General features: G+C 39.2%; 1 protein-coding gene across 1 annotated transcript in view; it reads right to left on the reverse strand.

The window, feature by feature from the left end:
- Nucleotides 1–8,084: 8,084 nt before the first annotated feature.
- The window catches only part of si:dkey-1d7.3 (transmembrane protein 132D), a 35,721-nt gene continuing 26,687 nt past the window's right edge, over nt 8,085–17,118 (reverse strand). Inside the window, exons 4-9 of the mRNA XM_058415666.1 lie at nt 16,245–16,419; nt 13,767–13,910; nt 11,736–11,944; nt 10,738–11,002; nt 9,887–10,069; nt 8,085–9,320 (exon numbers count right to left, since the gene is read on the reverse strand). Of these exons, the coding sequence (XP_058271649.1) occupies nt 8,085–9,320; nt 9,887–10,069; nt 10,738–11,002; nt 11,736–11,944; nt 13,767–13,910; nt 16,245–16,419 (2,212 nt within the window). The remainder of the gene's footprint in view (nt 9,321–9,886; nt 10,070–10,737; nt 11,003–11,735; nt 11,945–13,766; nt 13,911–16,244; nt 16,420–17,118) is intronic.

Consider the following 17,118-nt stretch of genomic DNA (forward strand, 5'->3'; position numbering starts at 1 on the left):
CCAATGTGTAAAATTCCTTTTTTTTTTTCCATTTTAGCCTGTTTACTTTCATGCCACTTTCTGAATTAACTTGTTTACTATAATGCTAGTTATTCTAATGTCATTTCTAAATCTGGTTTATTTACTATAACGTTGGCTCATATGATAGCCTGTATCCTATAACAGAGGTTTGTAAGTTAGCTTGTTTAATTCCATTAAATGTAATTTTATACTGTATGTGTAACACATACTGTTATATTGGACACGGTCACAACGATGTTTTGTTGGAATGTAACAATTCAGAATAGAAATTATAAAATTTTAAAAGAAAAATTATCCCTAATGAGCAAGCCTGTGAGGACATGAGGACGACTCCAAAGGGAAGACATCCTCATCTGGGTGACACCAGAGAGGGTAAATATAAAATCATTTCCTTTCTATAACTGTACACTATACAGTCAAGTGCAATTGTGTAACCACAAATGAGTTTTCGAGCAAATCTATCTTGTTGGAGTTATCAAATGTTCACCGATGGAGACTTAAGTGCAAAACTGATCACCGGCAAAATTTCAGTCCAAAGCCATCTCCATGTTTTCTAAGTGGTATGATCCACAGCAATCCCATAGATCTCCAGGCTGTCCATGTGAGGCCATCCTCAGCAGCAACCAGAAGTAGATCATCAGAGTGGATCAGGCAGAAGCACTCAGGAACACTGGTCTCTCCTGTGGTACTTCACGCCTGTGTAATTCAATGCTAGTTCATGTTTTAGCCTACTATATCCTGTTACTTATTTTACTATAACGTCAGCTCTTGTGTTAGGCTGTGAATAAAGGAAGAAAGAAGTTGCCCTACACAGATTAAATGTGATTCACTCAGACAGATCTAGAAAAAAAATAAAATAAAAAAAAAAAGTCATCTTTTTGAGATTAGTGTAAAAACTGATTTGTCCTGTCAAAATAGCTGCTACAAGCTAGAAGTTTACACACGACAAGCCTGTGAATTAGCAATAACTGTGGATTAAATGCAGACAAGCTTAGATACAGACTAGAAGCTTCTGGATATTGATTTTCAATATTCAGTATTCCTGACGTGCCTTCAGTGGATAATGAATGCAACTGGCAGTGAGGTAAAAATGGAGAACGCTTAGTATTTCCCTCACTGTGTCGCTCTCTAATTGGTTGAATATTTCTGACGAGCGCATTTGGAAAGGATTAATTGAATTAATCAGCTAAAGTAGTCATACAAAGGACATCCTCAGAAGAGCGGCATAAAAACAGGTCAGGCGGATGTAAAAGCATGCAAATGCGCCATCGATTTTTAAACATGGCTGCATTAAAGTGTTGAAACCGATGTTGAAACCCGAAAGCAATCGATAGTTGGAGCAGTGCACCCGAAATCTTTAGTAAACTGTGGAGCAACATGAAACTTTATATATAGCTCATAGTGAGAGAGATACTTTCAGAATGGGAATATTTAACATTTATTAACAAATATTAAATATAATATTTTAAATATTTTTTGTACAATAATAGTATTTAATAACAAATATAATAATTAATATATTTTTCTGTATTCTGTATATTGCAGGTGGGCAGCATAGTGGTTTAGTGGTTAGCACTGTTGCCTCACAGCAAGAAGGTCCTGGGTATGAATCCCGGGTTTGAACAGGCATGGGCCGCTCTGTGTGGAGTTTGCATTTTCTCCCTGTGAACGGTTGTACTCCGAGTACACAGGTTTCCTCCCACAGTGCAAAAACATGTACATTAGGTTGATTGGTAATTCTAAATTGCCCATAGGAGTGAGTGTGTGTGGTTGTCTGTCTATATGTGGCTCTGTGATGGACTGGTGACCTGTCCAGGGTGTACCCCTGCCTTTTGCCCATTGTGTGTTGGGATAGGCTCCAGCAGATCCCTGTTACCCTAATTAGGAATAAAGCGGGTATAGAAAATAGATGGATATTGCAGCATTTATTGAAAGATTTCATGCCTCAGGATGCAGATTGTTTTGAATAGACAGCAGGTCTGTATGCTGGAAGCATCATGACTGGGCACTGGGTACCTTTCAGGATTTACAGTGTTCATGTTAAGATTTCTGGACTAATTTCTGGTGTCTGGAAAAAACTGATTCGACCTAAACTTTTTCGTTAATATAACAATCCTGAAAACAATAAGCTGATGAAGAAAGTGTTCTTCTTTCCCTGCGGGACCTGGGATTGATCTTCAGGAGGTTGTTCTAGTTAAAGAGTCAGAGAAAGAAGAAGCGCTGGCTCAGGTTTTTTGACCTCTGACCCCTCTTCTCCTCACAGGATGTGTTTGCTTGTTCATTACACTACCAGTCTTTACTCAATACTGTCTCACTGCTTCCTCTTAAAAAAAAAAAAAAAATCAATGGCTTTCCTCTTCCAGCATGTTCACCACTCACCTCCAACCACAGGCTTATGTGTGAGCAAATAGGCCTTGTGAAGAGGACAGTACATGGAAATTTTTAAAAACATGGTACATTTATTTAACATTTATTGAAGGATACTCCAGTAACAGTCAGCTCAAGCACTGAATATTGGACTAAGACCAGACTAGACAAAATTCACCTGGAGATGGACCATTTAAGTGACAGATAATTAAGATCTTTATCATCTTCTGGGACTTTCCCGCCATCACATCTTCCTGGCGATCAATATTTAAGTTCTTTTCTAGCATTTGTAAGCACAAACTCTTTTTTTGGTCTGTCTTTCAGTTGCCTTATTTGGTTTAAAGCTGCCTCACAATTCAGTGTTATAGCTTTCTGCATGCACTTAGCCAGATGTCTTATTGTTCTTAAGGGGCAACATGCTGCCCCTCAATCTTATGATTACTGACTCGCTGAAGTGGCCCATTTTCTCTATTTGGAGTATTCTATTCTATCTCGATTTGGATACTTGCTCATGTCTACTACACAATAAGATCTGAGAACATTTGTTCACATTTGTTTTTTCAAAATCACTCTATTTTATTTATTTATTTATTTATTTATTTATTTATGTATTTATGTATTTATGTATTTGTATCCACCCCTCTCTCTTGTCATCGAAGTGGTGATTAAAGTGGATTATTGGATGCTTTGAGGGTGGGATAGGACTTTTTTCTGTTATTAAATGTATACATGCAATATATTTTTTTCAATTGAATTGCAATAATGCAATTAGTTTTCCTATTCCCAGTTAACCAGAATAAACAGGGCAGGTTTTCTGAATGGTTTCAGGTCATTTTAATTAACATCTACCCCAATAAAAAATTTATTTTGTATTTATCTAGAACAAAAATTCAGAAACAAATTTGAGAAAACGTGAGCTAGGTGTGCAGTAAGTGACGTAAAAAGAAAATGGTTTGATGCAACTGGAGAGAAAGACATCTACACTGTACCCAGGTGATGATGGACACCAGTCAAAAATGTCACATGTGCTGCTGCTCTTTTCACACTCTCACAGACCTTCCTGATGCTGTCCTAAAGAAGCAGGAGGGCACGTGCCAAAAAGGAAACTCAAGAAGAAGCCTAATGGCACACAGCAAACTAGAGAGTATACAGCTTCTAATAGGTTGAGACATACTAGCTTTTAGATTTCACTTGTCTTCGAAAAGTACCAGTAACCCTCCATTCACTGACAAAAACTTCAACAGTTAGAGAACATGAGGAGAAATTTCTATCTCCAGTACACTTATTTAATATTTCACGTTGAGATTATTCTAAAATATGATTATTTCTAGATTGCTTTTTCTTATATTTGTTCTGATAAAAATAACATTTCTACAAATCAGTGAGCATAAATAGTCATTTTATATTTTATATATGTCATAATCAGAAAAAAATAAAAATCGCCTGTTCAAGATATTTTCCTTTTTTTTTTGTGAATATTTATACTCAGTATTCATGAACTTTAATATATACTCAAATAAGATTCAGAAGATATAAGATATTATTAGTAGTACAACTAAAATTAAACTACTATGACTCTTCAAATGTAAACTTTCATATTCTTTTTCTCTCCAAAAGTAAACTTAAATTAACATGTCACTATGTCATTATTAATGTTTTAATTAGAATTATATTGAATTGTAGCATGATAGCATTTACGGCAAATCCATTTTATTAACTGTAGTTAGCTATGTGCTCATGATCTGCTGAATGAACTGTAATTCTTTGGTCCAGCAAGTGATGTCATTTTCCTGGACTGATGAGATCATCTTCATGGTGACATCACTGAATGTGTGGTTTCCTCTGTGTGTCATTTCCCTGGACTGATGAGATCACCAGATCAACTTTCTTCTTCATGTCTGGGTTTTAAAGTTTTCTCCTGAAGGTTACTGAGCCCTTCTTCTCTTTTCTCTCGATCAAAGCTTCCTGGGCGAGGGATGCAGAGCTGCACTGCACAGGGAGTCCGCATCAAGTCATGTGTACATCCACTGATGTTTGTGTTTTCTCTCTGTTGGGACTGCGTGTGGTCCTTCATCTCGCCTCAGCGCTCCAGACTGTGATATTTGCCTCCTGGCTTCTCTTTGTTCTACCCTGCTTTGTGTTGTAGACATGGAAAAACGCCCGCGGTGTGACTGCTGTTAGCACAACCTCTGATGCAGCAATGCTTCACTTAAAACTTTGGACAAATAAAAAATTCATTTTTAACCAGGATTATAAATATAAACAGATACACTGGACACTTCTTTGCCTTGAGAAATCTGAAATGAAATGAAGACATTTTTGATCCTAGTTGTAGCGTGTGTGTGTGTGGGTGGGTGGGTTGAGAGGTTCACATACACTACAAATGCAGAGTAAACAGGCTAACAAATGAACTAGCAGTAGCAGGTTAGACGGAATATGGCTCATGGTAGGTTAAGGGTACATGGTCTGCAACAATGCTTAGGTAGGTGGTACATATTAAACTATGATGCCAGGACCCAAGGTTTCTCAGAACATTGCACAGACCTCTGCTGGCTTGCCTTCTTCCTATAGTGCATCCTGGTGCAATCTCTTCTTTAGCAAAGTGAAGCACATGTCCACGGCCATCCACATGATGTAAAAGAAAACGTGATTATCAGAGCAGGCCATCTTCTTCCATTGCTCCATGCTCCAGTTCTGATGCTCACATGTTTATTGTAGGTGCTTTCAGCAGTGGACCAGGATCAGCCTGACCGATCTGCAGCTACACAGCCAAACTATACACAATCACCAGTTCCCCTTGGACTACTTTTGGTAGATACTAACCACTGCAAACTGGGTACACCACACAAGAGCTGCTGTTTTGTAGAATGTCTTCGTATGTAAATCTTCATCATGTCAACAATTACACGTCCTCAATTCTTTTATGTGGAAGGTCGCTGTGAAAAATCTGTTTATTACAATATATTAAATATGCATTAATATAAAACTGTGGTATGTGGCTGCATCAGTGTCAGAGCTGCTGTTATAAAATCAGAAAATCAACAGTCTTATCCCTGTACTGACTTTAAAGTTGAGTGTGAACTTCAGATATTGCTGTGGGTTTTTCCCAAACAGGAAAAACTTTTTGGATAGCCTGACTATTTTGAGGAACTCATGAGATCTCTCCAGAGAAGATGCCATTTCTTTCTGTGCTAAATCCACAGATCCAGCACAGCAGATTACCTGCACTTGACTGAAACTGCCGCTGTTTTTACCCATACTGCTGGAATGCAATTTAACGATGTGGTGATGCTGCATCTCCAAATGGAAGAGAGTTATCTTTATTCCTCTCCTGTGGACGACAGAAGCTGCCTTTTCCCATCCTAGGATTCTCAAGCTATCAGGATAATGGAGAAGTGTGTGCAGCAGAGATTGCTTTCCTTTCACTCACAGACATCACAGAAGAAGCAAAGAATAGAGCAAGGCAAGATAAACGCTTGGGATATAATCAACAGACAGGAAGGGGAAGAGCAAAGAGCTCCTGTTTTTAAAGTCAAGAAGATTTGAACATTTGATTTAAAGATTTGTCCCTAGTTTTCTCCCCAGAAACATCTGAAATGAATCAGAATTCATTTAAAGACAAGAAACGACATGGCTGTAAGTGCATAAACATAGTTTATTGAATGTTGTGAGAGGAAAATGTTACTTTTAAGACGACTTTGTATCTCAAACTCAAAATTTTGAAATGGCCCAGTGTCTGATAAAAAGAAAAAGATATATATAAAAAAAACGTTCACACACCTCTCTTAAAATGACAGTTTTTTGAAGAAGTAAAAAATGAAACCAAGATAAATCATTTCAGGATATCATTTTTTCCACCCTAAATGTGAAATTTCAATGTAAACAACTAAAGAGAAAAACAAGCAGAAACTTTAGGGAAAAAAGGAAAATCAGAAAACACCCCTGAACTAATACTCTGTTGAAGTACCTTTTTTTAAGTGAGATCTATCAGCAGTGCACATCTTGACTTGGCAATATTTTCCCTCTCTTTCTTGCAAAAACATTCAAGATCCATAAAATTGTAAGGATATCTCCTGTACACAGACCACTTCAGGTCAAGTCAAAGATTTTTTAGCTGGATTCAGGTCTGGACTCAGGCTAGTTCAGTCAAAAACATTGATCTTTTTTTGGTTAAGCCATTGCCTTCTTAATCTGGATGTATGCTTTCGGTCGTTGTCCGGGTGAAAGGTGAAATTCTTTTTCCTCTTCATCTTAGTATCAGAGACCTAGAGGATTTGTGCTTAAATTGAGAAGTATTTGTAGCTATATATGATTCCCTTCCCCTTGGTAAAAGAAATGCAGCCCTGAAGCATGATACTGCCACCACTATGCTACACTGTGGCTATGGTGATGTACATTTTATTGCAACAAACACACCTTTTTAAATTATGGAATTAGTTTACTTTTTGGAATTAGGCCAATATACATTTTGCCACATGGTTTGGGGTCATTTTTGGTGCTTTGTGAGAAAGCGCTTCTGTCTAACTGTCCTACCACATAACCTGGACCGGTGAAGAAAATGAGAGATTGTTGTCACATACAGAGTAATCAGTATTTGTCAGATATTCCTGCAGCTTTTTTAATATTACTGTCTTGGCAGCCTCCCTGGTTTTTGTCTTGTCCTAAATTTTGGAGGGCTTCCTATTCTTGGTGCTATTTGTTGATTAAGGCTTTTACTGTGTTCCAGGGTACATCTAATATTTGGGGCGGGGATTTACACCCCTCTTGATGGCTTGAGATACCATGCAGGCTTTGCAAGACCATGGCTTCAGCAGATGGATGAAACCAAGAAGATGTCAAGAAAATCCCACAGAAACAGCTGATCTTTATTTGGGGTTAATTAAGAATAATTTAATAGATGACCACTGCATAGTTACTTTTTGTCATTTGTTGAGTCTGAACACAAATATACCGCTAGGTATAAAAGGAATGAACAATTATGTAACCAGGTATGCAACGTTGGTTTAATTTGAGTATTTCTGTAAATGCTGATCTGCCAGAATCATTCAGAAATTCATTCCTTTCATTCACAACAGACAGATTGGGGTGTAATTAAGACAAAACATCAAGCTAATTCATTAAAACACACAAATCCACGGACTTGCCTTTGTCAACAGTCCAGGTTGGTGGAGGTGGTGTAATGGTGTGGGGAATGTTTTCTTGGCACACTTTGGGCCTGTTAATACCAATCAATCATCATTTAAACGTCACAACCTATTAGATTATTGCTGCTGACCATGTACATCACTTTATGGTCAAAATTTACCAGACTTTTTATGGCTAATGCTAGCATGATAATGCAGCATGTAACAAAGCAAAGGTCTTCTTTAACTGCTTTCATGAACATGACAGTGCAATATCATAACAGTTTGAGTGAAAACGTCAGTGTAAAGTTGTAATGTAATGGTCAGTGCAACAATGTCATATAATAGCAGAATAATAGGTAGAGTTTTAGCTACACTGGCATTTAAGCTATAATGCAAAGCTTAAGAAGCAACATTTGTAGATGAAATTTGATTTGGTTAATTTACAAAGGGGAAATGAGGACATTTAATTTATGCCACACAATTCTTTGAATCTTTAAAATAAGTCTTAAATAAAAAGTTTTAAGTTTTAAAATAAGGAGAAATATATGCAAACACATACTCTATATATGTTCATTTTCCCTGTACCACTGGTTTTACCACTGGCCATGGAATTTCAGAAAGACCATCAGGCTCTACACTTCGACTGGATGCCATGTTCAAACTGGCCAGCTCTCCTTGATTAGTTGCTGGATTTACTCCTTGGTTGGTCCAGCTAAAGTCCAACCAATTTTTCTTGAGTGCTGCCAAGTGCTTGATGTCGAGAGTGGTGAAGGTTGTGAACTGGACCTGGTTCCTCTTGCTGGTTGGGGAGTGCAATGGTTCGTTCCTTGTTGGTTTTGCAAGTGGACCAGCTGATTTGAGTGCCACAGGATTGGTTCTAAGAGGCAGAGTGTTACATTTTCTACCCAGGGTTGCAGTCCTTTCTGTGGGGTTCTCCATAGCAGGATTTGGGCTTTCCCCTGCTGTACTTGGCACCTTTTCCTGGTGGTTGACTGAGGTTGCAATTGGCATGGCACTGGATTGTTCTGCATCCATGCCCAGGCGCACCCAGTGATGTGTGTGCTGATCGGGGCCTTGGCACTGCACGGGTGATTTCCTACCACGCAACCTTGCATTCTGAGTGCTACAGTTAATCAGGAAGATAATAATTGCCAAGCAGGAGAGACCTAGGAACATGTAGATGCAGATCTCAATGTGTGTAAAGATGCCAAATGTCCACACTAAATCTCCTTCCTGTATAGGCACTTCCTGTTCGGGTTGAAGTGGTAAGTCTGAGGTAGTCAAAATTTTAGCTGGATTGACAGTAGCAAGAGCATTTTCAGTTTCAGCATTTGTAGCGGTCAAATCCTTGATGCTGCTGATCACCCTGATGGTGGAGAGAGCCCCTCCTATTGCCTCTTGCAGCCTGGACTTGGCTGACATTGCAGAGATATCTCTTGTGGTGCTCTCTTGTATGTCAGTGGTTATGTCCCTCCTGAGGAGACCTTGAAAGGGGGTCAGGATCAATTTGCCTTCAGTCCTTCTATTCTCAAATGGAAGGAATTTGATTGTCACGTTGCCAGCACCAACAACGAGCTTGCTCTTGCGTCTGGACTTCTGACAGGCTTCACAGATGGCAAGCTCAGCTCTGATCAGCATGCCCCATCCCTCTGACTCGGCCACCATGACAGGACCTGGGACTTTTCTTACAGATACCACCCTGTTATCCAGTGAGAAGACTGTAAGCTTGTAGCTGCTGGGATCAAACAAGTCAAGATGAGCCTGAGAGCCGTCGCTGAAGTGCAGCCAACATGCAACCACTGCCTCCTGCAATACAACACAGATGAACCAATACTACAAGCTTCTGGACAATGTTAAGTTTCATTTGATTTTTATGTTTGAAGAGAGTTACTCTTTGAACATGTTGACTGTTTACTAATTAGCTGAGCCTGGATGTCAGAACTGAGCTCCACTTAACCCAGGGTCAAATTGTATGTACACCAAAATCCATCTTAGCTCCAGGGGACCGCAAGAAGAGTAATCAGAGTAACAAGATATCAAGTCAACACCTACTGTACATCTGCTGGTTGAACAATAACCGCCACCGGTGGTGAATAACCATCACCACCCACTGCCCTATATTATGCATAGCCAGGGGAAGTGTGGATGCTGCCCCTCTCTGAGAGCTAATAGCCCAATATTGATTGAGTTGAGCAAATGAAAATGCACAGATGTTAAACTGGCTGTCATCTGCAGGAACAAATCAAATCAAATGCAGTAAACGTGTTGTATAATAGCTTTAATTAATCTGTGAATATTACTGCATTCCCAAAGTTCTGTTTAATATGCAGAAAGAAAAACAGCAGCCTATTTCTCTGCCACTTGATGATGACCTGTTTGGGGTTGTGCATGGTGTCCTGAGTGGTGACCATGGCTGCGATGACCCTGTTGCTGGGCTGAAGTGACAGAGAGAGGTCTGACATCAGCTGCACACTGAGATCTGTGATGCTCACTTTATCATCCAGCACTTTCACCATCCGCTCACCCAGGACTGTGTCTGACAGGGGGGACATGACCTGAGTAAATGGAAATACAAACATATTATCAGAAGGCTGTGTTCAAATCCCAGCACCAGCAAACTGAGTCATTAATCAAGACCCTTAACCTTTAGATTGGTGGTATGGTGTGTGGGAAACAAATTTTCTTGTGTTCTCGCAGAGGAAGGATCACTAACCTGTTCGGGAAAGGTCGTAAACATTCTTTCTTGCAACCAAATGGGTCGCAGAGGTAAACATAGTCTCTAATAGGTGGTGCGGGAAATGAGGGGTCTGCTTTAACACAACCTGAAGGACAGCCTACCAAAGTCTGTATAAATACCAGAGGTTTCTTGTCTGTCTGTGGAGATCTTGATGACCACAGCACTTCTGAGTGTGTTCTAATCTTCAATAAAAGATTCCTGCAAACATACTTCCAAGTCTCTGTGATCGCTCTTCTACTGGTCTTTGGTTAATTTACAACAGGTGTATCAATTGTTGCTTTTATTTAAAAGCAGCAGCCAAATAAGTAAATGTGTCTGTTACTAATTACTGACATTAGAGACTCCCTGAGAATTAGCTATTACTATAGAAATGATAATGTTCCAGTATCCAGTATCCAATATATTTAATATAGTTTAATTAAGCTTTATTTCAGTGATGTACCACAAAGTAAATGAATAAATGAGGCAAATTAGTGAGTGTTGGACCTGGACAGTGGTAACTCCAGGAGCTCTGCCTCTGAGGACAGTTTTTCTGTGCAGCTGAGCAATGCTTGGGTCTCCAACCTTCAGAGAGTACCGGACCAGCTGAGTCACATCCAACATCCACTCAGGACCCAGGAAGTGAGAGGACGTGCTCGAATCTGACACCTCCGCAGTGAAGGCTGTGAGTACTTGGATTGGGCTGTGCTGATACTGCACCACACAGCCTCTGACCTTCTTCTCATTATCCTCTTCACTGTCCAAACTCGGTCTTAAAAATACGGAAAGAGAATTAATTAAAATTAAATATGATTAACTTTTCCTGCATACCTTCTGCTCTACACACTCTATTTTTTCTCCCAATTTTTCATTCTTTTTTGAAGTTTGTGTTAATCTCTGTTGGGCTGCCATTAAAAATGAAATCCTTTAATCAAGTGCTTAAATTTTGTAAGGAATAATGATTTATAAAACACTGACTTTATGTCAGAAAGTCTTATAACTTTATGCCATAATAACAATAATAATGAAGTCAAAAAGATGAGATTAAAAGGGTTCAATATGAATATCTTTAAAACTTTTTACTGACACATGGTTGTCATTTTGAGCAGTGAAAATCTGTATGTGTCTCTGAATAATTTAGCATGACAGCAAATTAATTAAATTTGCATTATTTGAATTAAGAACTTAAATACACCCTGCCAATCAAAAGTTTTTGAGCCCCTGCAGTTTTGTGTCTTTTATTATAGCTTTCTTATATTAATCACTATTATAGCCACAAACCAAACAAAATGGTATTGCATAATGATTAAATTAAAGGAACTAAAGGAAAGCTAAATCAGGGTGCAACTTATTAACTCACTCTCAGATCCTAATGAGAGCTTTATTATAGGAAACTGAAAACACACTTGAGGGTAAAACACACAACATGGAATGACTGCAGTTATCTAACGAGTCTGAGATTGTACGTCAGTATTGGGAAACGTTTGGTCTGAGTGTTGTCTAACCTCTGGTTGTCTGTGGAAACAGGGATCCTCCATGCCTTAATTTGGTTAAGCTCGGGGTCGGCCATGTCGATCTGAAGTGGGAGGCGGGGCATCCACACACTCACCTCCAGCTGGGTGCTCAGGTAGCTGTATGTGAAGTTCAGCATCATCCTCACCCTTCCTCTCGTCTCCTTCCCGTTTACGTACACATAATCGCACCTCTCAGACACCTGTGTGTGTGTGTGTGTGTGTGTGAATTACAGAAAGAAAAAATTAATTAGCATGTTTTTTTTTACAAGGTCCTCATAATGTTCTCTGGTCAGACAAAACAAAAATTGAATTTTCAGCACAACGCTACGTATAGAGGAAAAGGACTCAGGCTTTTAATCAGACATCCCAACTGAATAGGGGTGGCAGCATCATGTTGTGGATTTGTGAAAGGGGATTGATGCCATCATGAGGAAGGAGGATTATCTGGAAATACTGAAGCAAAACCACAAGACATCAACCAGGAAGATGAAAGTTGGCGGATCTTGACAATGACCCTAAGCATACCTCCAATGCTGTAACAAGAACAACAAAGTGAAAGCTTTGGACTTGATATCACAAAGCCCTGACCGGAATCCTGTATAAAATCTGTGGACTGGACTGAAAAAGTGTGTCTGAGAACAAAAGCTGACTGACTTACAGCAGCTTTGTCAGGAGGAATGAGCAAAAATTCCAGCAAAGTGTTGTGTGAAGTGTGTTAAAAGCTAGCCCAAATGCTTGATTAGAGTTCAAGCAATTAAATATTGAAAATATGATATAGTAAATAAAAGCAGAAATAAATCTGATCTGAGCTATTATTTGAAAATGGGAATGAAGTCGATAGACAAATTGACTCAATAAGGAAATGCAACATTAAATGTGTTTGAATGTCTTTAGCCTAGATGTGTGTGAAACTTTGGCCTCAACTTTGTTTTTATTTACGATTAATAATTATTAATTTTACTTTGAAGTGTTTATTTACAAATGTCATTCAAGGGTAATATGAAAATCCCTTTGCATAAGATATTACATCATTATTGCAGCTTCAGTGTAAAGCAAAGCTTCATATATTCAAAGTGTCTCAGCTACAATTTATTTCTCTGAGCATGTCTTCAGAGGTAGGAAAAAGGATTTTAAAAAATGATACTAAGACGCTGAAATTTGCATCATTAAACCGACTATGATGCTTTTAAGCTGTGGGTAAATTGGGTTAATATTCTGAAATTACACTAATAAAGGCGTAGCCAAAAATGTAGCCTGAAACTCATCACAGCCAACAAAGAGTGCGACAGTTTTATGCTAATGTATCAGTGAAAGGTGCTGTAATAGTGTGAGAATAGCTCTTTATAGCCGCAGAGTCTCATTTAGGAAATGTATGAGTGCAGTTAGCTCGCAGTCTCAGCTCCATGCTTCAGGGAATGTCAAATTCTCAAACAAGTCAGCGCACTCTGTCTCTCCAGTCAAAATACTTGTTAAAAAATCATCACTCGCTTCCTACTGGACAGCGGGGTGTGTGTTTTAATAGTACAGTCGAGTTATCATCCCTGGTCGGTTGACCTCTATTACTGACTCTGTGTTTTTTTGTTTCGTCATTGGAGCTGAATTGATCTGTGAGGGTGAAGAATAGATTCATCTTTAGCCCTGACCCTGTAAATCACTTTAAACCCTCAGCTAAAGAGCGGCTCAGGAGAATGATCCAATAATAACTGGATAAAGGTCTCAGCTCTTGGTAATAAATGCACAAAAGACAGTGAGCGTGTATTCTGGGGGTGATAAAGCTCAGCTACACACATTGTGTCAGTCTCTCTCTCTCTCTCTCTCTCAGGAATGGCGTAAGTTTTTCAGCTCTCTAATCTGTAAAAAGCAGCCGGGCAGCAGCAGGTCTTGTCACTTATCCTGCTCTCTGTGTTCTCTGAGCTGCCAGGTGTAATGGAGATGTCACTGAGTGTGAGTGTTTGGCCAGTAACAAGTGGCGCGTGGTGGAGAGTGTAATTGCGAGAGCAGTGGGCAGCAGTGATGTAGGACCTTAAGAGTGTCTTCGTCTGCGGATGAGCAGCAAGTCGAGTTAGTAATGTCACTGACGGAGCCGTCTGTCTCCACTCCCAACACCTTCACTGGCACAGACACCATCTTACCGTTCAGCACCGCTGTATTGAGGATGTCCGAGTTCTGGGCAGAAATGGACACATAAATGAATGTGTATTAACAACAGATTAATAACAGTGCAAAGTCGTATGTAGGGTGGAGGAGTGGATAAGCATGTTATTAAAAGGATCTATACATCATTTAACTGTAATAAGGATAAATGAAATTAAAGGAAGCCCTTGCTGGATAAGCGGAAGCCCCTGACTGGTCAGAAAAGTCTCTGCTTGGCCAAAGGAAGCATGCAGTTTAGCAAGGAAAATCCCTCCTTAGTCAGAGGAAGGTCATTTATTGGTTTAGTATTAACCAATTCGGCTATTCGGTTTAGCTGTTCCTCTCCAGTCTAGTTAAACATGACATTTTTGACATAGTATATAGAGTATTACTATACTAGATTAGTTGCAAATATATGTTCAGCACACATTTCTACACATGCAAATTGCTTTAGCAGCGACAAGGTCGAGATTTTTCCCCGTTTTATTCTACTACATAATATACACCAGTAATACACCACTTGTGACTTTTTTAAGCTTTTTTCTGTGTCTTGAAAAAGACGGCTGAATGGAACTACAGAGGTCGTCAGGGACATAATGCATTATCACTACAAACAGGAAAACTCTACTACAAGCCTCACAGTGTTTATATTCATGCTGTTTGCAAACTGTTCCAACTCAAACTTTTCATTTATTCAGATTCAGCCACACAGAAAAACACAGTGGATCATTATCATTATTTTTTTTTTATTTATCAGGGAACATGTTTTAAATTATGATTAAAAGAGTTTCAGAAGCTTAGTGGTGGTGACATCGAAGTCATGCCACTGTTGTTTAGCCTAGCTGAACCAGGTTAATGTTAACTTCCTGTCGATAGGTAATGTTACTGTAAAGCTGCTTTGTGACCATGTCTGTTGTTAGAAATGCTTCACAAATGAATAGAATTAGGAGCCTGAAGCCATAAGCATGTTTAAAGGGATGTCACATTGCTGCCCTGACCCATAGACCCATAACCACCACTCTGACCCTGCCCGCTCAGCTGGACTTCCTTTTATATGTGAAAAATTCACTGAATCACTGAAAAATTGGAGTAATCAACATCACATGTTTTCTCTGTTTCCTTTTCTTCATCCCTTTTCTTATCCTGTTGCAGGTTCCTATTTGCCATTTTTGTCATTTATTCTACACCTGTTCCATGTGCCCCACTTTCCAGATTTGGTCAAAGCCTCCTATTTCTGTCAAATCTCTTCTCCTTATCCTTTTTTTTTTATCAGCTATACATTATGAAAAAAGGTCTCTATGAAAATTGAGACTGTTGCCACAAAGTTATAAGTACACAGTTGTCTAGAATGTTATGGCCCTACAGCAATTCTTCAAAATGTAGTGGAAAACCTTCCCAGGAGTGCAGTTTATAAAAGCAGGAAAGGGGGACCACCTTAATATTAATTTCCACCCATGGGTTTGGAAAGAGATGTTTAATGATAATGTATCTACATACTTTTGGCCATATAGTCTAATTTTATAGTGTAACTTCTTAATCAGTGCTGCTTAAAAATTATATACAAAACATCTCAAAGCATTAAAATCTGTAATGGTTTCCGTCATATAATAGACAATGGCTTAATGGTTTCCGTCAGCTTCCTGCAGGTTTCCATTATCCGCTACTTAAAAAAAATTGTAATTCATAATTCAGATGTAAGAAATGTCAAATATATTGCTACATTAAAGACAGTTTTGTTTTCAGGCATGTACACTGTGGTGTAAATGTTACATGAACATGAAACACTAGTTATAGCGGTTCAGGCATGGGTAGTGCGGCACGAGCGGATTAGGCTCAAGCCTACATTTAACTCCTTGATCTGCCAGATGTCCATCAGCTACCTCCACATGCCACATGCCAGATGCACAGCGTAATTTAAAGATTTCATGCTGTTTCTGAGAAAAACAGAGCTGAGCTGCACGATCGCTAGTCTTCAGCAACAAAAGTTTTAGTCTAGTCTGTTTAATTATAGAATAATCTGACCAGCACAGACATAGGCAGATCAAATACAGTGAGTTTCACAGTGCACACACATGGACGCACACACACACACACACACACACAGAGATACAGATACAAATGCATGCTTCACTGAGAGCTATGAATCATTGATGTGGGTTATTGTACTTTTATAGCTCCAGGCATCTTTTCAGAAGTTCAAAATGAAAAAAAAAAATCTATGTGTTTTATTGCAGTTACATTTCAAGTACAAATTTCCACTTTGCACATATTGCAATACAGTAAAGATACATAGATGAAGTTTATAGGACAAAACCTATACATACTCTCGTCTCTTTTCATACACACACACACACACACAGAGCTCACCATAATGAGTGGTGCAATGCCCACATAGTCTCTCTGCAGCATGTAAATCCTCATCGTTCCCTCATCCCGGATCGGATTTCCAGGCCGTTCCAGACGCCACGTGATTGTCTGGATCTGTGCCGGGTCACCCTGCTCACGTGCGTCAAAGTCCAGCTGCAGGACCTCAAGTAGACCCCTGAGAACCAAACACCGTCAACATCGTCATCATAATCAATGTGGCCTAGATTCCTACAGCACAAACCCACACAATAACTCAAAGAAACTGAAGAGTTTAAATTATGTGTATAGAGAAAGATAATGAGAGTGAATCAATAGAGAGGCATAGCACAAATAATGAAAAGCAGACAAATCAGGACAAACTTCAGACAACAATAACACTATTATAACAAGCCCTGATGTTCATGCACTACAGTCATGATTACTGTTTACAGCATTATTTGACTCATAGAGATATACTGTTACATTATATTTTTTAAAAGACAAAAACTATAGTAGAAAGATATTATTGATTTTGTATATTAGTGTCACACAGCTCACAGGATTGAATGTCTTTGTATGCTGCAGCATAATTCACCATTTCCTGGAACTAAAAGGCCTAAAACTCTTCCACAATTTCCCTTTACACAAAGCTAGCTCCATGAAGACGTGGTTTGCGAAGGTTGGAGTAGAAGACCTGGAGTGTCCTCCACAGAGCTCTGACCTCAACCCCATTGGGATGAACTGGAACACAGACTACGGACCAGACCTCCTCACTTTACATCAGTGCCTGATCTCACTAATGCTCTTGTGTTTGAATGAACACAAAACCCCACAGCCATGCTACAACATCTAGTGGAAAGCCTTCCCAGAAGAGTGGAGGGCATTATAACTGCAA

This window comes from Hemibagrus wyckioides, linkage group LG18 (genome assembly GCF_019097595.1).
Source record: "Hemibagrus wyckioides isolate EC202008001 linkage group LG18, SWU_Hwy_1.0, whole genome shotgun sequence".
NCBI classification, from domain to species: Eukaryota; Metazoa; Chordata; class Actinopteri; order Siluriformes; family Bagridae; genus Hemibagrus; species Hemibagrus wyckioides.